Genomic DNA, 22,468 nt, shown 5'->3' on the forward strand with positions numbered 1-22,468 from the left:
ATAAATATACAGTTCGATTAGTTAGAGTTAAAATGAGTGAATCCAAGAGTCGAATTTGACAGAAGAGGTAAACTGATGGAATTATTTAAATCCTAAAATTGATATATTTGGAAAATATATCATAAAATATCATAAAATGTAATAAGTTGACTTTATTGAAATATAGGAGCGGGTGGAGAGTAAATTATGCACAAAGGCATATGGAGAATGTTTTAGCTGAGGACATATTGGAACATGAAAAGCTGCAATTGAATAAAATATGATATGAACCCATATGTTTACCAAAATGCTTAATTTGCTGATTATTGCATTGGAACACTTTATTGATTATTTTACAATCACCATTTTTTCTCAAGCTAAGTTCTCAAAAATCATCATTCAAAGGAATTTAGATTTGGGTTCTTGGTGCATGGGACAGTTTTATTCGCAAGTGATGCATTAATCTGGCAAACATGAGCTTAAAGGTCCCAAATATAGCCCGAGTAATACCTGTCATCAAAATAACCTACTTGCTGTGTTAATATGACCAAATGGGGATTTTGAAACCACCCCATCTTAAGAAAAGTTGGGATGCTGTGTAAAATGTACATAGAAAAACACTAGTAATTTGTAAATCATTTAATATTACATGTAGTAAAACAATCTAACATTGCAATTTTACACTTTGCATTATTACATCAAGCAAGAATGAGAAAACCTGTCACTTTCAGGACAGCAGCTGATCTCAACAGTTACAGGATGTTGCTGAACAACAGGTGATGCAACACAGCTGTAAACAAGCCCCCCTGTGCCTGCTTTGTTAAAGCGTGTTCCTGTCCATGTTCAAATTCAAAACTGACATATTTGTTTAAAAAAAAGCAAAGAAATGTCTCAGTCTCAAAATTTGCTCTCTGTTCTCTCTTCTAAGGAAATGCAGGCAATCAATCATCCGCAGATCATTGAATTCTATTCATATTTACATTTTACACGATTTATAAAAATCTGCCGAAAAACTGAATATGGGAAAGAAAGCATCTGTTATCAGTGTTATCTAACACTGCAACAACATTTAAAACAAATTAAAGATGGATGTAAACAGATGTTTAATCAGATATGTCAGAAAATGCTGGAAGTTAAACTGCAGTGAATGTGCCAGCAGCTACTGGCAATACAGAGAAACTGACCCAAAATACTGGTGGCTGATATTACTGCTTGAGAGCTGACTTTTATGTTGCAAGTGTTCAAAGGAAGAAAAATATTAGGGGGCAGGCATTATCATAGAAATAAATTATAAATTGAGGGTAATAGTAGTTGACATTCAGAATAGTTTTTCCCTTCAAGATGCTGAACAGAGAAATAGATTTATCATCTCTGGCCCACCCACTGGCTTGGCTAATGTTTCTATGATTATTCTTTTCTGTCTGAAATCAATAGTTTCTTCATGGCTTCCGCAAAAACTGAGCTGAACTTTTGAGGCCGAGGCTTCTTGTCAAAATGATGGAAGTTTCATAAAAATAAAATAAACACAAATCCCATCCACACATATGACTGTGTTCACTGCTGGAATTTAGACAGTCGCTCGCACAGACACAAGCATGTCACATTGACACATTGTGGCATCGCAGTGGGGGGAACTGTCTCTCTGGATCAGTTCCATATTTTTGAGTGCAGATGTTTGATCTTTTTTTTCCTCAGCAGGATGCAAACGCATCTGTGTTGACATACAGAAAAAAAAAGCAGCAATGACAAGACAAGTAATTCCCCGTTCTTGTGAGAGGTGTGTTTCTTGTAATTTCAATGTTAATAATAACATAATATACACATTTAGCAGTAAGTTGCTGTATTTTTTTTTTACAATGACTAAAATGGGCCTGACAATATGTGAAACTCAGTTTTACACTATTCCCATGGTAGTTTGCTGCCTGACAAATCAGCAAATTTGGATATTTCAGTGTGAGCTGTCTATATAACTAGCCACATGTACATAGAGAATGTATCGCCTAATACAACCTGGACCAGGCTCTAAAAATAACCAACCTGCTGATGAATAGCAAACGCACCTCATTTCCTCCATTTGATTTTCTACAGCCGGGTGGACTGAAATTTATCAGGTTACTCAAACTGATTTCCTCTGTGGCAAATAGTTTCTGGTTGATTGCCTGTAATGACGAGGGCAACAAACAATTAAAACTTATCTCACAAACCAATGAGAGAGCAATTTATACTGAAGGTTTTTTTTTTTTTTTCTAGCTTAATTTTGTCATCAGTGCTCAGATACTGAAAAGCTGGTTTCATTGCTCTCCCTCCACTTATCACTGATGTCAGCAGCACAATACTTACATCATAACAGCATGAAATGAAATCTGTGTGTGGAAAAGCAGAGATTAAATTATTTTAATGAAAAATCTTTTGAATGAACGAGAAGAGCAAAATTTGTTTGAGTTGAATATCTTTTTTTTTTTAAAAGGAACTTCTTTCTCTCTTTTTGGCATAGTATCTTAGTTCTGTTTCTCATAAAGACATTCACCAAGTAAAAGATTACTGCTCATCTTCATTCTTCCAGAAGTGCAGTCAATGCACAATATATTAATATATTAACAATGGTTTGCCAATACTACTCAAATATTATTATTATGACTCAGAAGATTGCTCTCATCCCATTATACTCTAAATATGTTACTGCTATTGCACAGTACCATTCAGATTGCCCTTTTTTTAAACGTTTATTTTAGCTTCACTAGTGGGGCAGCTGTAGAGATTAAGCTTCCTGTTTATCCACATACCATACTCTACTGATGGAAATTTGTATTCCAACAGCATTGCTTTAGGAATCGCAGTTTCAATATGTCGGGTTATTTGTAGGTCAGTTTGTTCGGAAAGCTAGATGGTCCACGGTTTAGTTTAAACTGAAATTTCGCAATGGCTGCAGTACTACATTCAATTAAATCTGCTACAGACATTCACAGTACTCTGGCGATCAATTTTAATGACTTCTGACTTTTTCATCTGACTTTTCCTCCAGCAAAAACACGAGGTTAACATTTATACTTTATGTTAAAATTTCTCAGTAACTATGAGATGGATGATTGTGACATTTGGTTTTGACTCTTATGCCACCAACAGCATTACATGTAAGAACTCCTGACCTTTCAGGACCATCATTTGGTGAAGATATGATTTGGTTTCTTGCTTTAATGTGTGACCGAATTCCTGCAAAATCAGGCCCTATTAGCCAGCTGCTGTATTTAGTGCTAATTACCAAATATTGGCATTTTGACCTGCGAAATACTGTGTGCATCAGTGTTTTAGCAATTAGCTCAATTACAGAGCTACCACAGACTTTTTTCCCCATCTTTTTCTAATTCTCTCAAGCCCAATTTAAACCTAAAGAGTAAACCTTAAGATAAAGGTTCATAAACAAATGCATGAGAGCATTAATCCCTAAGATTACAGGCTTTCAGCTCAAGTTGTCAAAATCTGAAACCTGAAAATGTATGGGTTACTATTTTACTCTAGATATGAATAACCAGAGCCTGCTATCAGAATGCAAACTTTATATGGTCCTTTCAGGATGATGGAAGGCTTATTTAAATATAGCAACTCTGTGGTGCACGTTCAAACAATATCAAAGATGATGAATTAAGTCTACAGGTTCAAATGTTTGTTAATGTGACAGAGATGCATCTTAAATGGTGCTTTAATCTTGGGACTCTGTGAGACAGAGAAAAGCTAAAAAGCTCATTTTTAGATAAACTGCTTTTTAATCAGCCTCTGATGGGAATTTTCCAACTGTAACAACAGCATCCTCACTGTATTAGACTTATGATACACATGTGGATGGTTTTCAACATTTTTAAAATTTTTCTTGAACAGACATGTTTGGATATAAATGCTCACAATATATATGTGATATAACAACATCAAAATCTGTAATTCCTTATTTAAAAAAAGAAGAGAGAATGGCTATCTTCTGTGTTTTAAACAGCATAGCGTACGAGAGCACTATAGATGGATTGATGGCAGGTGGGATGATGATCAGCTCCATATTTCTCAAGCAGCAGCTGCTCCAGCTATGGACTCCCACATGAGGTTGGCAGAATTGGCAACTGGAAATTACATCTGATATAGCCAGCTATTTTTCGGAGTAGAAATTCACTGAGATACGGCAGATGTAACAGAAGCACACTCAACCTTTCTGTTCTGTATACAAGAAATGCTCCTTTTTATAATAAGTAACATATTATTATTCATCACATTTTTCACCGTGTATGGGTTTGTCCTGCACTGTTAAGACTAAGAAAGAATAATTATAATTTGAGCTATAATTATAAAGAAAATTCTTATGTTTCTACTTTTTCAGGCTTTGCGACACTGTCTGTTGTAAATGACCTGTCCCTGTTTCTCACGCTCCAAAGAGCTCATCTAGATATAATCAAACTTGCCTGATGTTATTAATGACATAGGGGCAAAGGAGATTACCCTCTTCCATCCCTTTGGCCTTGACAGCAGTACTCTCGTGAGGCTTTCAAAAACAAAACATAGAGTTCGTGTCAATTAGTGGTTTTATATGTGATCGTATGTGTTTGTTTGCCAGAGTCATAGAGAAGAAAGGGCGAAGAAGGTTTTGTCATTTTTTTGGAAGCGAAGAGCGGAAATGACAAATTAAACTGCAGGAGTAGGCAGCTTACAGATGTTTTTACAGTGATGGAGAAAATCAAATTAGAAATCCACAAGTCCAAACATTGCCAGATTCCTGACTGAAAAGTCTTATGCTGAGTGCTCTCACTAATTAGTTTGGAGAAGCCGCTCCTTTTCTCAGAGCTGGATAAACCCAGGTTAATCAGTTATGAGTGCTGAAATGATCACTTCACAATCATGTATGTTTTGATATCATCATGCCAAAGACACAAATTTACTACTTCCAAGGCTTTCCAACACATTTTTGTACTTCCACACAGTAACTTTGTAAGAGTGGGTGCAGCAGTCGGCTGATTATTTGACAGATAAATTAGAGAGAGAGGGAGGGGGAAAACTAATTTTAATCCCCTATCTCTGTCAAAAACTGTTAACACAGGGATATACATTGAGCAGGTGCTCTTTTCAAATGTGCCTCTTGTCATCAAACAACTCCTTGTACGCTTCATGTCTTGAGACTAATCTGATCTTTGAGCACCACTTCCATGTAGCCTTGTGATGTTTTTGGAGAGATGGTTGGATTTTTTTGCATTCCAAACGGCAGGTGCTTTAGACGTCAGCGGAATCATGCTGCGTGTGACGTTGACTGTTTTAAACCCCATTAAACATGACGCTTGCAACAAAAGAAAATCAGGATTAGAGTCGTCACAATGCAGGAAGTTTGGATATCTCACAACACAGACTCGCTTGATGTAAACTGTCATGACCCGAGTACAGAGAAAAAAAAAATGTTGTCATTTTGTGTTTATGCAATTTAACAAGCAATAATTAGATTACAAGAACATACACACATGGTGCATTTGCATAATTCCTGGTCTGAAATTCAGTTACATTGAATTATGACTGAGCCAAATGAATGAGAGAGTACTTCCACTGCACATTTGTCTGAATCCTGCATCTTACTGGCAACATCCACACGTACATTGTCGCTCACAATTTTCCTTTTGGTGTGGCGTGGCTGAGAAGTTTTTGCGGTGTTTACAATCAAAACAACTGATCCATTGTTGCATAAAATAGAAGGGTGAGGTATTACAACCACTGAATCAAGTAGAAGGGAGGAAATAAAGGACAGTTATGAAAAGCCATCCTTTATTCTGAGGCGAGATAACATTCAATTTAGAGGAGCTTTCAGGACAGCAGAGAAATAGGTGTTAAACACTTGGTGTAATAGTGAGGTTGTCATGGCTTTAATTCAAGTTCAGGTGATTTAACTGCTACATTATACATGCACAGTTAAACCACGTGTTTTCTAGTATGGAGGAACTACTATAATGTTGTATTTGAGAAGGACGGCTGTAGATTATACTGATATCACCCTGTATTGCCTGTTTAAACCCACTGGTGAGGAGTTTAAAAAGCAATATTTCATCATGTTTGATATGTATTGTCGAGCTCATCTGACTGCACAATGAAATATTTGAAAAGAGGCTGTAGCTTGTAGTTGTAGACTGCAGTAACTACTTGGGTCAGACACTAAAGTTTCACCTAGGAGACAGGACATATGTTGAGTTGTAATGTTAAGGTTTAGCCAATTCATAATTATCAGTGACAAAATTTTTTATTTTGGTTGGTTAAAGTTAGACCTATCTCGGAACGCCTGATGATGTAATCTCTGTGTGCCATGTGAAGTGCCTGAGGAAGAAAGAGCAGCAGCAGATACCCCACTGTACAGAACAAAGCACATGACAACAGACATGGCATTGATGAAGTCAAACACAATTTGAAGATGAGGAAATGGACTGGAGTTGAGTTATATTGTGGCTTGCAAAAGAAAAGGTAGAAAGGCTAAATAGAGTGCTCTCTGTATGAGATATGCTAACCAAATTTGTAGCAGCGAATCAGCAGATCCATTGGCTGATGTGATTTGGCTTTAAAATCAGCTGATGTAATGACATGTGGACTACCAAAAAAAGTCCAAATGCTATTGGTAAATACTGCTTTGACGACAGATTGACTGAAAGCAGATATCAGAGAGCTTTTGGAATCAAACTGCCATCTGTTGTCTACAGATTTTGCATATACATTCAAATCCCTGCTTATTTAAGCTTCGCTTAGCCAGTGCAAATCTACTTGATCAAGTTTAGGAAATGATCATTTTTTGGATAAAACTTTCCCTTTACGGCTGTCTAAGAGTTTCTGGCACAGCTTCACACATACACATATATGTAACATGTTTCGACTTGGGGCCCTATATTTGGATCATCATAAAACATCAAACAGACCAACATTTAGATGGAGCAAATATAAAATGGAAAGAATATTAACCAAGCAATCGGATACACCCAGATAAATAGACCCTTTAAAATAAAAACATTTTTACATTTTGTTAAAAAGTCTTACTGCTAACACATTTCTGGTTGAAAGGCTTTCAAGCTCTTTTAAAGGCAAACTTTCAATGTTTATGGTGCATCAAGAATACAGTGCATCTGGGGCAACTGGGTGTCACTATGTTCGGTCACGACTGCAGTGAATAATGTACTCTCTGTACACATACTTACTAAACGCCGCTGGGTTTGATGGGTCACGCATTCACAGCGAAACACTGATGAAGCCCCAGTGGTTAGTGAAACCACGCACAGCCAAATTTCTCAAGGCGATTGCCAAACAATATGCTCCAGTTCACCAGCATAGCCTGTTGTGCTGCAGTCTTCCAGAAAGCTGTGAAGTTAATGGTCAGTAAGCAATAAGCATTAAGACATTTATCTGCACCCTCAGCAATGGCTAAGTAGCTCCCTGAGTCTCACCGCAATTTAGTTAAGTCTCCAAATAATACATTTACCTACTGCAGTAAGCTGCAGGCTCCCTACATATCTTATTTCCCACTGCCTCACACTCCCACTTTCATCTAAAACACTCTATTACACACTACATAGTGGGCAGTGACGTCTAACCTCCCACTCTTCACAATGGGAAGAGTGTTCTTTGGCCCAAACATTTTCTCTTTTTCAACCTATTTCAACAAATGAGGTTTGTTGGGGCAACATTCTTTGCTGGAGTAATTTGTCCTTATTTTCCACATCACCTCAACAGAAATAAGCATGATGATAACATAAGATGGAAGTATATCCAGATATGACTGGAACTGATAACACATTTGTAAGGATTACAAAGAGAAAGACAAATCAAATACTGTGGAAATTGAGTATTGCGACTGGGGCAACAGTGTTATATTCCACTGTGCCAACTGCATTTCACATGTTTACTTGTGTGTATGTATTAAAGAGCAACGTGTAAATATTTCTACTCTCAAAAGCGTGTGTATATCTGTTATCTGTTTGTACTTAAACAGGATGTCTACATATCACTATCTACGGTTTGCTTCTATGTAAATTCTTTTGTTATACTGTCTGTTTTTGGATTTCATCTCCAAGAAAGAGTCTCAGTGAAAAAAATGTGTCATTCTCTTTAATGAGGGCATCTCTCTTATGGTTTGGCCCGATTTTGAAATGCTGCCACATGTTGGTCCATAAAAAAAAGAAATTGTTGTCTGTGAGACAGCACTGATGTGAATACGAATCATACTTTCTGTATTTGAATGCGAGCATAAGCTGATGTATATCCTCGCTGAGAATTCACTCTAAAAACTTCAAGATATTTAATTAATGAATGATTTGATGAATTGGATTTGATTGGATTATGATTACGGTGAGTTGGACTCTAATTGGCTTGAGTTGGACTGTATCGCTGAAGTGCCTCGAGATGACATTTGTTGTGATTTGGCACTGTATGAATAAACTGAATTGAAATTGAATTGAATTGAATCACAGAACCACCTCCCAGTAGACACTTGAGGTGGAGTTGACAGAAATAATGGGGATGTGTGTGTGTGTATCACATTTATTAACAGATACTACCTCTTTTGAACTGAGAAGTAACACACGATTCTCCATCAGCTGCATGGTGACCTAACTATTGTGACCAACGAGAGAACAATAGCTCTTCTATAATCAGTGATCTCCAGAGGCTAAGAGAAAGAAAAATAGATTTTTATCTTTAAAACTCAGGGAGGATGTTTCGCACTGGGAGAACGAGATAGAGTGAACATCAGCTACACTCAGATCAAGTGGACTGTTATCCAATATATATTTTTTATAATATTAACAGTAGCAGATGTGCCCTTGCACAGTGAACTCTGCAAGAATTTTCGGCTTTTTCTTTGAGGATCAGGCTGAAGATTACTCTCAGTTTAATCTTTACCCTTTATGGAGTAACAGCGCTTCAAATAAGAGCCTCTTCTTGCAGAAGATCGTGATGTTTATAGAAATATATTATACAGTGATGATAATTATCATGCTATTAACAAAATGAAGCGTTCGATCCCGGCAGTCATTTTACAATATGACTCAGCTAGATGAATCGTGCTTTTTTCTGTTTTGTTGATAAATTTCTGCTCCAACCACCCAATCTCTTCTGCGAAATGGAATTGAACAGGGGAATCAGCTGTCAGTTAGAGGTCCCTTGCTCTGATTAAAAACCAACATGGCCTGGTTTTCACTGCATGACTGTGATCTGTGGATGTGAAACATATTTTGATCATAAATGACAAAGGAGGACTTAGGAGAAATAGCTGTTGAGATTTGAAGATAGCAAGAAAAAGATTTTTTTTTAAGGACCAAGGTCTGCAGTAGTCAACAGCGAGGAAAGAAAGTAGAAAAAAGGTGGATGAAAAAAAGTGCCTAGGAGGTGTCAAATAAGTTTTATTATGCATACTATGTATTTCTGGCTCTGCATTAGTTCTACCGTCAGGTCACCATAAAAAAAGGATAAATAAATATTGACACAGCCCAGGAAATCGCTGCTCTACAAAGTAAGGGCATTTCATGTGTTTAATGCTTTTGGTGCTAAGACTAACAGAACTTATAATGCTGCTAAAATGTAACCTAACATAACATTCCATCATATAATTTGTTAAGTGTGCATAGAACAAAAGAGTAATCAGTAACTCTTGGGCTTAGACTAATAGAAAATGGCAGGCTCAAGATCCTGACCCTGAACCAATTAAAATGTTATAGCATGACTTGAAGCAAGCCAGCCATGCAGGGTATTCTAAAAATACCCATTAACTCCCAACTACTGAATAGAGTGTAATTGGTCAGAATAGTTCTTACTTGCTCTGCAGGCCAGATCAGAGGCTAGAGAAAACACATGTACGATGATTATTTTCACTGGGAGCAACTAAATCTAAAGGTTAATGGATTTCTCTCTCCTAGCCCTTGAGCAGTGATTTTAGTAGTTTTACTTTTAATTTACAGAGATATACCACACACTGTAACACAACCATTATTCTGTTGCTATTTCAAGTGTATAGGATATCCACTACTTTCATTTAGTGCATACTGAAAGCATAAAGCTGTGACAGGGAATCTGTTATGCTTACACCCAATGATACTGTTGTGTTTCTCTGATCCCCCAAGGACAGAAACTGCCTTTCATGACATTGCTTGTGTGTGGTCTTCTTTCCAGCGCTAACAAATGTGAAGCTGTGGGCCATTGACCGACAATGTTTTCAGACGATCATGATGAGGACGGGTCTCATCAAACACACAGAGTATATGGAGTTTCTTAAAAGGTGAGCAACCGTGGCACATTGTCCCACAGTGTCAGACAAATGGCCTGAATAGGTGTTTGATCTAAAATGCACTGAATGAAATTAGCAAGAATTATTCAGTAGAATATATTTGATCTGTTTCTCACAAGGTTCCTTTCTCTTTCTATATGGCAGTGAATTAGATATCTCAACACACGTCAGACAGAGGCATTCAATCCACTGAAATAATATCTAATACTTTTTGCCGTTAAACATTTATGTCCTTATCTGTTTGAGAGAGGCCCAAGGAATAACCATTTTTCCATAGAGGAGCCTATTATCATTTAAAAGGCATGCAGACTCTTTGTTTGGGTCTGTACTAAGTATAGGATAAAAGAAAGACACATAAAAGAGAGACTGAGACATGCAATTGCTGTATAAATCTCTGTAACCCACTCTCTCTCCTCCACTTTGGTCTCAAAGCCAATTAAAAAATTATATAACAAATTTCTTAATATAGACATTACTCCATTTTCTCATTACTAAGAAGTTGATCTTCTCACTTACACACTCTGCTGCACTTATTTAAATTGACCAAATCGTACAACTATACATTCTGACTGAAACATCTTTTTTTTCTTTCTGAAATTTACAGTGTCAGCACCTTTCAAAACTATAAATTTGCCTGTTGCAGAAGTGAATGCATTTTGCCTGATGTGCAATACTCACAATAAGACATTGGCTCCTATCTTCTTTTGCGACTTATAGGTTAATATTTCTCACAAAGTTATATTATTTTTTCCAAACCAATCTTCCTCCCTTTGAAATAAAATTATTTTAGTTTGTTTATACAGTACATTTTCAGCCCTAAGACATACAATGCCAAGATTGATTTCTAACTGGTCAAAAGACACTGTTAGCATTTCATGTGTAAGAGCAACGCTATTTGTGTGATATTTTTGACTAAAAAAAGGCTCAAAGCCTTTGCAGTTTCTTTCCTGAGTGTATTCCAAATATATATACTGTACAGTGTAGCACCTCCTGTCTTCCAGCAGGTCTTGCATAACAGTCCAAGAGATAAGTAAATATTTATAGATGTGTTTAAGCTTGTAAGACTTACTGTGCGTTTGGTTCTTGAAGGGGTGTCGGGGGAGAAATCAGAGATTTATGGGAGCATTTGTTAACTGGCAGATAATTATATTCCTGTTGTGCTCTTCAAAAGAAAATGTTATAAAAGAGCTTTAGTTTAAGAGAAGAACAAGAGCATACTGGTTCTTGTTAGTCCTCTATACCCACCCATTACCTGCTGTGATATCATACATTTGCGCTTTTAAGTTGCAAAAGAGGAACACTCAGGAAAACCTGATCCCACATTGTATTACATACTGCAGATAAGTGTGCTTGTGAAGACTTATTGCCTCTTGCCAGCGTATATTTCAAATCACTCAAATGCATTGTTCCAGGAAAAGTAAAAAGTCTAATGGACAAACTCAACTAGATTTACTAAATGCATAATTCTGTTCTGGATATTTTTAGACTCTAATGCAACCTTATGTCTTCTTTCACTTTCGATAAAAGCCTTGCTCTTTGGCATATAATAAAAACAGTCATCCCTACTATTTTCTAAAAGGTGCATTTAATGAGCATAAGAAAACATTTATCAAACTTTACTGGAGAAATATCTTGGTGGTGAAAATATCGTATGCTCTGCACTTACACAGGGTCTTAAGTGTGAAATTGTTAGAATCTTTGAATTGATCACAAAGGTGACATTTATGTCTATAAAAACTACTGTAGTAACTACTGTAGTCCAGTGCATGGATCTGGAACCAAAGCTTTTTGTTTGTGTCAACAGCTCCACAAACTGAGGGTTTGAAAATCTATGCCATTCTTGTACAGTGGGGTCGCCTGTTCACTGCCTAGCTGGTTATCAAGTGCCTTTGTTTAAGAAGCAACAACACAAGGATCAGCACAGTGGCTGTGGTCAGGATCTGGAGGCTGAGACAAGATGGTTCAGATTACAGTAATAAAACATGGAAAATGGGGGGAGGGAGGGAGATGGAGAAACAGAGAGAGCGATGACATAGGAAGATAAGCCCTTTGTTCACTAACATGAAATATTTTCTCTCCTCCTTGATAAACATTAGGCAAGTTTTATTTAGTCCACTCGCTGGCAGGCAGATTGCATTCATTCAAGCTGCCGGGAAGCACTGGAACAAACATTGCAACCTCATGTTGGCGTAATCAACTCCTGCATCCGATGTCATACAGTTTAAAGCACACATGTTGCTCAGTTTGTGCTGCATTATTTATATAAGCCTACTGTAGACGTATAATGCAATGCACAGGCTGACCTCCATAGAAAAGTATTGATTTTCTGTGGCACTGCTGCCTATATTTATGTCTCTCAGCTCAGATCACAAGTGATATTTGACTCTGAGCAACTAAATTGTTGGCTTTTTTTACACATTCAGAACATTTTATACATTATATATAAAGGTTGAAAAATAAGGACAAATACGTTTCAGTAGTTTAGCAAAAACATCAAAGAAAGCAATATTATTCTGTGTAAAAGTGTGCACTGTCTCAGCTTCAGAAGCTTTTCCCCTTTAACAGAAAGAAATATTTTGCAGGACAGTCTACCAGCTTGTTGAAATTCATTCTTGTCCATTCTTCCATGCCAAATCCCTTCAGGTGGAAGGTCTTTCAGGTTTTCTTGTATGCACTACCCATTTGAAATCCCCACTGAACATTTGAATGAGATTCAAATCTTGGCTTTGACTATGCTCCATTGCCGGGTGGATTTGTTAATGTACTAAGAATCATCCTATTACCACATTTCACTTTAAATGTTTAGACAGATTGTCTCACTTTACTTTCAAGCACTTGTGTATTTGATGCAGTATTCATTGTTGAAATAGATTAATGACTGCAAGCTGCCTTGTCCGTGGGGTCTGAAAGCAGCCCCAAATATAACATTTTAACTGCCATATTTCACTGTTGGCATGAAGCTGCTCTCTGGAACATCACCGGGTTGTGTCATGTATGTTTCCTGTTAGTAAAGCTATCTCTACTGCATCAGCTTTGAATGTAGAGTGTGCTTCCACATCCTCACTTTTAGACTTACAGGGTTTACTGAGCTGGTATTTGAACAGTCAAGAGGAGGCATTACCATGACAACATGGAACATGTCAGCAAGACTTGCAATGTATTTTCAAAGCAAAACAAAGTATTTTATTGTGTACTCTAACATTTAACCCTGAGGTTTTTCTAACCTTAACTAAGTACTTTTCATGCCAGCAGTCTCAAGGCTGGAGTCAGACAGAAGTCACATGCATAGGAATCAGGTTTCTTTTTGCCTCATCCCCTCAAGCTTGTTCATCAATCCTGCTCTAGAAAATGATGTTTTCCTGTCACTGTTTACTGCTTAAGCAGCCGTGGTGCTCAGAAGGATAACCAGCCATATGCAGCTGCAGAGCAGTTCCTTGTGCTTTGGAAACTGACAAAAAAAGGGACACCTTCTGTGTTGAAAGCTGACATAAGAGGCTGCTGAGCAAGCAGCAGTATGTGACGGGCTGGGAACAGAAATGTGTTGGTCCAGAGCACATTATTCCATAATTATTCCATTTGCTGTTCACTGTTATCTTAACTCAAAAGGTCAGTTTAGAGAGCAATGTTTTCCTAGCACACCTCCCGTGCATCTCATATTTGTTATGACTTTTTTGATGTAGATGCATTTGACACCAACAGTTACAGGTACTACCTGCAGGTCCTTGATGAATAAAAATTTGAGTTTCTCAGTACATCTTTGATATCAAGCTGTTTGCTCTTGGGTTGCTGGTGTTGCAAGTCTTGGACATTATGAAGTTTGCAATCTATGTCTCTTGTAGGTGATTTTCCTTACGGTGTGTAATCAATTTAAATTGATCTTTTGATATTCCTTGTAAGACTCAAAGGCACTGTCGATCTTTCCTCCGTAAGCCTTTGGATCCAGACATGATGGCACTGCACACATGTCAGAAGACTGAATAAGACTGTGTCCATCTGTCACTTCCTGAGGAGATTTTCAATATTAGCTCTTCATTTAGATAGCCAGACTCCAATTTTATGTTTTGTTTTTTTTAGGTTATTACCACGTGACTGATTGGCTTTTAGCTTGTTACTTGCATTATGACAATGACTAATCAAAATACAAAATTTTAATTGTCATGTGTATTTGTGCAATATATCACCTTTTTAGGTATGCATTATTTAAAAGGTGATGGAATGTTTGCTTGTTCATATAAAGCATCTTGATGAAGCCAACAACTTTAGAGGGAAGTAGTTATGTTTTATTGCTGTATACTAAACTGACAGCTACAATTATTTATATTTATTATGCAACAAACATGAGACTTTATTTGTAATTATATGAACTTATATACTTGTCTATTTAAAAGCATTTTCTTTCTTCTCTCCTGCAGTGTTCCCACATTCCACGGACTCCAGGAGGATATCTTGAGCAAGCTTGCTGATATCCTAGAGGAGGTATGTCCCTTGTTGCCTTGTGGCATCTGCAGCACAGTGCTTCATGCATCTTAATAGTGTATCATACAGTACATTCCATTTTTTATTGCTCATGGTAAAGGGAGCCAGAAGGTGACTGATTGCATGTTTCATATAAGGTTTACTTGGTGAAGGCCTTTAGATTATTCTGTTGGTTCAATGGAAAAACTTGGCCACAATTGAAATCTCAGAGCAATTGTTGCCTTTTAGTATGTGCTGAGAATGGTGGTTTTGAACTAAATGGTCCATTTACTAAGCAACAGTTAATTCCACAAACCAGTTCAAGAATACTGTGCACTGCAGCCAAAAGCCATTTCAGTTTTTAAACAGGGTCAATCATTTTAAGTGAGCCGAGGCACATGTTATGTGTTTTATTTGATGCTGTGGTTTGGTATCCATTATGACTTAGTTGTTACTATGGTAAGATGCTTTAAATACCTTCTCTTGAGAGAGCATAATATTTAAGGAGAAATATCTATTTTCCTTGCATTTTTCTTTGAGACGTCCATTGCTTCTCATTCGTTCCCACTAAAAAAAGAAATTGGCCCAAATGGAATTGAGTTCTGGAATTGTGTGCATCCGTCCATTACTGTACGTGGTAACAGAACTTCAATGCAAATCCCCGCATTTTAAAGCCTGCACTTCATGATTTGATAACTGTAATAGCAGACTCGGCGTTGACTGTGATGGATTAAAAACTCTGGCAAGTTTTAAAATCGTTTGTGATTGCTCTTCATTGCGTATGCTAATGAATGCAGACCAACAGCTGCCTTGGAGACAGATGGAGAAAAAAATAGAAACACGACAGCATAATTTGCAGAGTGGGGAGTTGTTATAGGCGAATTTCATAAAAGAATTTAAGAAAAAACTAAAAAAAAAAAGTATTTTATATTGTAGGTGGGGAGAGTATTTTTCTTTGCATTTTGATATATGTCATATCCAATTATGTAGCCACTTGCACACCACGTTGTTTGATGTGTCCTCCAGCATAATTTGGTCATGCTTACACTTTAACATCTACACTTTTGATGCTAATTACATTGAGTCTTTTAACATGTACTGCATTCAAGTACAGTCTTAACATATCTTTCAAGTAAATTAATATCTGAATAACAGACATGTACTAGATCCTTAAGTTATAGGATATAGAGAATTATTACCTATGCAAATTTATTCCAATCTATTTCTATGATTACCACAGAAATTGCCTGTTTTTATGTGAAAAACATAACAAAAATAAAAGATTGAATTAATTAATTTATGTACGCTACTTTCCTCAAAATTAACATAGATAAAACGACAAGTGAGTATCCTTGTAGCGCGGTGACTATGGAACCTGCACACAAACGATATAAAAACCTAAAACTATTACTATCAAACAATGAAATGCAGATCTGATGACACATCTTCGGTGAAGCAAACAATAACATCGTGGCAGAGCTTTCCCGCCTCAGAACTCAAGAAAACCAATGACATTGTCACAATAAAAGAAAAAAAACAACAATCAGGCTTTCACACATATTCAATGAACCAATCCACTCAAATCCCAGGTTGGAGTGTAATCGACAGACTTGGCCTCAGGAATAAGGTTAACTAGCATTAGTTTTGAATGACATATAATTAGCAATGTGCTAACTTTATCAAGTTGAAAGCTCATCATATTAAGTACACTCATTTATTTTTGGGTCAGTGTGAGTCTGCACAGCTCTATTTCTCCACAATTTTGAGTACGTGTTTTATCTGCTGCACAAACTGTGTGACTCCACTACTATGTCTGCTCTCCTACACTCTGCTCTGTGTTTTTTTTTTTTTTTTTCTGTCAGAAAAACACAAATCATTTCCAGTATGTCTTTTTCATACATGGCACACAGAGCGAAGTTGAGCTCAGCAGACAAAGCCAGAGCGCAGAAGGAAATTGACAGGAAAGATTAGTTAGGCAGGACTTACATGGATGTGATGTGCTAATGCTTAATGATGGGTGTGCAAATTGTGGTAACTATCAGCCACGCTTTGATTGGCTGTTAAAGCCTATTCGAGGGCACAACTCATCCATCATGTGCTCTGCTTGAACAGAACCCATGCATCTGTTCTGGGACCGCATGGTTTACAAATCAAGGCCTGAGTTTCTGTTTCCTTTTGGAAAATCTTGATTTCTAGTTACTATTCCTAACACAATTCAGTCATGTCTTGTTTTGGGTTTTTTTCTGTCATGTCCTGGGTTTTGCTTTCAGGTTTATTTTTACTCAATAGTTTTTTGCCATGTCTTTCCTTGTCACGTCATTAGGTTCATTCGAGTCACCTGTCTTTGTTTTCACAGCTGCGCTTCATCCCCAATCACCTTCCCACAGTACTTTAGTTTCCAGGTTCTCTCAGTTCAGTGCAAAATCCTCATCTCACCTCCACCACCATTGATGTCTCATTCAGTCATGTGTTGTCTGGTCAGGTTTTGCCTCTCGTTTATTCCACAGCCATGGTCTTGTTTAATTTATTCCACAGTTTAGATTTATTGTTATCTGGCTCAGCCGGGCTTTTTGTTACTTTTTTGTAAATAAATCGAGTTTAAAACCTGCATCTGGGTCCTACTTCCACCACGTCACGCACAACCCCCATCTACCGGTTGTGACAAGTTCTCCACTAGCTTATACAGTACATATAGCTAACATCATACTTTTCTGTTCTTTATGTAAATTGGCCAAACAATTTTTTTAACAATGAAAACACTGCATATCAAACTTTGTGCAATTGGATGATATCTGTATCTGTCCAAAAAGGCAAAAAATGATAAATAAGTCACCTGTTGCAGCAAAATCATTTTTTTCATGTGTAAGATGACTGATTAATACTGTTAAGCTATGGCATGGTAAAGGTAAAAAAAGCACCATGACTCATTCTCACTGATACACTAAAATTGCAGAATCTATTGTTTCACTGCTACTGACTTCTGTTCTGCTGTGTCATGGCACATTGTTGTCAGTTTGTAAATTTCCCCCGCAGTTATAAGTGATTTCAGTTATCATAACCTGGATTGCCGCTGGTATGACTGTAAGACACATTACGTTTATTATGTGGTTGATAACATGTCAACGAATTTGTGAAGTACCAGAGTAAAACGAAACTAAACTAAACTAAACTAAAAAAGTCATGCGTCATCATGCCAACATAAAACTTTTGTGCGTGGAAAAGCATGTAAGTTATGTATGCAGAAAGGATTTAGTGTAAAAGGCCAGCGGGAGAACAAGTGAACCTAAAAGAAGCAATGAAGAGAAGCAAGGGCACCAAAAGGAAAAAAATTAAAAATCTATAGTTGTAGCCTTTGCAGTGAAGAACTACTTCATCAAAGAGAAGAAAATGGTATGTGGAAAGTAGATGGTGAATTAGAAGTTGAATTAGTGAGACCAAAGAATGGTAGAATGGAGAAAAAGAAATGCTATTTGTTGTAAGAGAATAGAAGAATCCTTTATTAGTCGCTCAAAGGGGAATTTTTACAGTAATGCAGCAGCAGGGATAGAGCAAAAGTTGAAAATGAGTGAACAAACACAAGTTGCAGATGAAATAGATATACAAAAAATACAAATGTTTGTAAAATGTAAATGTTTGAATCTATCTTAAATGCACGTTAAAACTTAAGTAAAACATTGTTTTTGGTATTGGCATTTATTGTAACAACCTGCTCTTTAATGTCCACCAATAAGCCATAACAGTATGACCGCCCGCCTAATCTTAAACAGGCTCTCCTCATGCTGCTGAGAGAGCTCTGAGCAGTCAGAGCGTGGACAAAGATCATCTGAGGGTGTCCTGGAGTGTCTGAGACTGGGGTGTCGGCAAGGGATTCTTTGAGTCCTGTGGATTGTGGATTGGAGTCTTTGTGGATTGTGTTTGTGTCCCGCAGATACAATCAGAGCCCATTAGATTGGTTTCTTGGGAGTTTCGAGGCCTGCTGAACACGACAGACTCTTCGTCATGTTCTTTGAGTTATTTATGAGGAGCCCCCCCTATTGTCCTGCTGGGGATGCTGCTACTGTAGGAGAGTACCGATGTCATGGGGGTAATAACTGCCATGTGAATGTCAGGATTCAGTTTTTTCCGAGAAGAACATTGCATTTTCATAAGGTGAGCAAGGTTACTCACTTCACCTGTGGCTGTAGAAGTGACCTGAATCCTTTTGTACAAAAGAGTGCAAAAACAAGTCAAGTCTAGATCACATTCATCTAAACTAGAGTGATATAAAATGTTGCAAACTGCTTTGCCAACAATTCAAATAGTGATAATTCATTACCTTTATTTAATCGGGAAAACTGATCTCTTCATATTCGAAATCTCTTTTGCAAAATTCTTCTGGCCAAGACAAGCTGCAGCTCTCTGAGTACTTATTACACAACAGTACACACACGATTTACACAAAACAGTGACCACACAGTATATTCCTACAGTATTATAAATGAAAAGATAGTGACATGAAGGCATTTCGTTTCTTATTCGGGGCTTTCTGTGAATTTCAAAAATATAAATGAATTGTTGGGTAACGGTTAATGCCATCAGGGAACAGTAATAAGATCACTTAAGTCATTGATTATTTATTAGTTAGATCAAGCAAGCTTTTTCTTACCTTGGAAGCATGCTTGCGAAAGGGCACCAAATAAAGCTGAACATAACAGATTTGCTCCACAGTTATGTAGAAACTGTGACTGAGCTTTTGACTAATGCACAGCAGACCACGACACCGCTTGCTATAGGATGTAAGATGCTTTTCCAAGGTCAGAAACGATAAATGTAAAATGGATGGCAAGTGTTAACAACGTGTGAGAGTGTACTTTTTGATCTAAAAGGTAGTATTGAGCTCAATATTTTCTCCAGACTTGTTCTCGGAAGTGCAGCCTTCCGTCAACCTCATGGATGTTTTTCAGAGACAAGTGGTGCTTCCTGAGCTTCAGTCACAACACAACTTCATATCCAGTTCTCTCTGTGGCACAAAGGTGTATATTTTATTGAAAGATGTCAGATCCTACATATTACTTCAATTTACCCTGCACGAAGCTGACCTTGAAGCAAGCAATACAAGGGTGAAAGTGTTATCCTATCTTGTGTTTGACAGACGATCAGTCCAGAGCACGGTGCTTTCTGTGACACCTTCTGGTACCCACAATGCTGAAAAGGATTGGTGAAGCTACAGTAATTGGATAGATGGATGTGAATTCTTTATTCTTTTTACCATTGTGGAGGAGATGTGATTTTTTTTCCCCATTTAAATTAGATGCAGTAGCATTATAATTTTCTTCATTTATTTCTTTACCCACTTCTTCACATTCAAGGTTGCAGATCATATTGAAGTAAACACTGGGTAAAAGGCGCCAAAGCAACTTTCCGCTCTGTGGTTTCAACGAGAAAACGTGACTAATTGTGATTCAATTCAATTCACCAAATTTAGCTTTACTTCTTCTAAAGTGTGCATAGCAACTGTCTCACTCTCAAGAAGAGAAAGGAGACAAAATAATTACAGTGAGCCTCAGTAATGCTTCTCTTCTCCGGTCTTCTCTTCTGACAGACACATTATGAAGATGGAGAATACATCATCAGACAAGGGGCCAGAGGAGACACCTTCTTCATTATCAGTAAGGGGAAGGTGAGGACAGTCCTGCTTTGAAATACTTGCAAAATATTCCTCATCACAAGACAGGGCATCATGGCACACACAGCAAAAGATGTCTATCTTTGAAGCAAAAGGATGATATTTTTGGATGGAGGTTGGCTGTCATCAATCATCCTGAGATAGACGAGGAGACATACGTAAGGGCTGCCTCTTTCATCATCCTTTGCAGCCATAATGGGAGTATAAGTAGAAAAAAGAATGGAGTGACTTTGATTTCCCTTTCTGTAATCAACAGTGTCTCTCACACTGAGGTCAGTCCTGTCTAGCCTCAGTGCTTTTGGGGGGCTTTCACGTACTTGTATTGTGATACCAAGATGCCTACTGGTCGCCTTCCCCGCATTTTCTCTCTGCTAATTATCCTCATCTTCAGCATCTTTTCCCTGCACTTTTTCAAAACTCTGATATCCTTTTTCTCATGCCTCATACATCTATAACCAACATACAGCAACTCTGACCGTTGATAGTCCCTTGAACCCTCAAAAGGTTACATGGTTTGTTAGCCATGTTTAAAGACTACTGTGACAATGATGACATCAGCCATCATAAATAGTCCTTTTTAAGAAGTCCTTTTTCCCCATCCTTTTGGGTAAACTCTCCTTACAGATGCGAACAGATGCAACCCACCTCATAACACAGTTACACTCCACAAAGCTTTGCTCATGAATATCTGAATGCGGACACGAACACACACATACACTCCCAAAAGTGACCAATGCTCTCTGCTTTCCACTTTGTCTACATTCTACCATATTTTGCCTTTTGGCTCTCAGTATTTTAACTCCTCTACTTTCTCCCTTTGCTTTTTCTGTGCCACCACATAATTCTGCGTGGTTAGGAGTTGTAACACTGCCCCTCAAGTGTACACAGCATTCTGGTATGCTGCTGCAGGATATACCAAGACACCTAATGGATGAAGACGAGATCACTCGTTGGGCGAAACTCCATCTACTCCAAAAGCCACTCAAGTGCCATTTGTGTGATTTGTAAAGTCTTCAGGCACAGCAGAGTGCAATCACTTACATGTCATGTCGCTAACGAAGTGGTCAGCAGTGCATCTCCGGCCCTGTGCAGTAATGACAGTTACCCGTTTGTGACAGACCCCAGAGATATGGGTCACATCATATATTTTGAAAGATCATATACCTGTAATTTTTCATGGAATGATTACTAAATAAAATGTTGTTCCTCCCCTTACAAAGCAAACTTACATCTACTTACAAAACATCCTTCTTTCTTCAGTTTTGTCTTCTTCGTCTTCATGCCACACTATTCACTTTCTTTAAATCTATCCCTTTTTTGGTAGGTTAATGTGACCAGGGAAGAGATGCCCAATGGAGAGCCTGTTTACCTCCGCAGCCTCGGAAAAGGTGACTGGTTTGGAGAGAAAGCTCTGCAAGGGTAAGTTTGCTGCTAATATAATATTCTCTTCCAATGTAAATCCTTTGTTGTAGTTGTTGTAGTATGAACATGCATCTTTCATTTTCAATACTCCTCAAGCCTTATCAATCTCTCTTTTTTTTTTTTACTTGCTGAATGTGGTGAACTGCTTAAAGTCAGACACACCTTTTGAATGCTTAACTGTTGAGTCTGTGTTGAGTATTCTTTTTTAAACTTATCCCTAAAAACATCCGTTAATTCAGTTCGTAACAACTCCACAACAACAAGACCAACTGAACAGCCTTGGGCTCTGTGGATATGAGACATGTAGACAAATTAGGCATTGCAGTGCAGTCAGACTTCATAATCTTATCACAGAACAACGGAGAGCTCTTGAATAAATACAACAAGAATTGACAATTTTATTGTAAATAAGAGAGAAAAGAACCACCTTATATAATGGGTCTAATGGGCTACCAAATTTGTTGTAATACTGATCAAGCTCAGCAAATGCCTCCTCTATTTTTGTAACTTCAGCCTCTTCAGCCTTAATGTGCCGTGATTTGGAACCTTTGCAAAATAGTGTTGGTTGCATTTTTGCAAAGCTACAGTAGGCTTGATGCAGGATGTTACAGATGAGTGTATTGTGAAAGAGGACCCAAATACATCTCACAAGAAGAGGCAGGGGGATGAGGAGC

At 37.6% G+C, this 22,468-nt stretch overlaps 1 protein-coding gene across 2 annotated transcripts in view; it reads left to right on the top strand.

Moving 5' to 3' along the window:
* The window catches only part of LOC140312970 (cGMP-dependent protein kinase 1), an 84,774-nt gene that overhangs the window by 41,389 nt on the left and 20,917 nt on the right, over positions 1-22,468 (top strand). For both annotated transcript variants that reach the window (XM_072390878.1, XM_072390877.1), the window contains exons 4-7: positions 10,138-10,243; positions 14,665-14,728; positions 20,289-20,366; positions 21,697-21,791. In XM_072390878.1, the coding sequence (XP_072246979.1) occupies positions 10,138-10,243; positions 14,665-14,728; positions 20,289-20,366; positions 21,697-21,791 (343 nt within the window). The remainder of the gene's footprint in view (positions 1-10,137; positions 10,244-14,664; positions 14,729-20,288; positions 20,367-21,696; positions 21,792-22,468) is intronic.

Source organism: Leuresthes tenuis, unplaced genomic scaffold (genome assembly GCF_036924035.1).
Source record: "Leuresthes tenuis unplaced genomic scaffold, fLeuTen1.0.hap1 SCAF_8, whole genome shotgun sequence".
Classification (NCBI taxonomy): domain Eukaryota; kingdom Metazoa; phylum Chordata; class Actinopteri; order Atheriniformes; family Atherinopsidae; genus Leuresthes; species Leuresthes tenuis.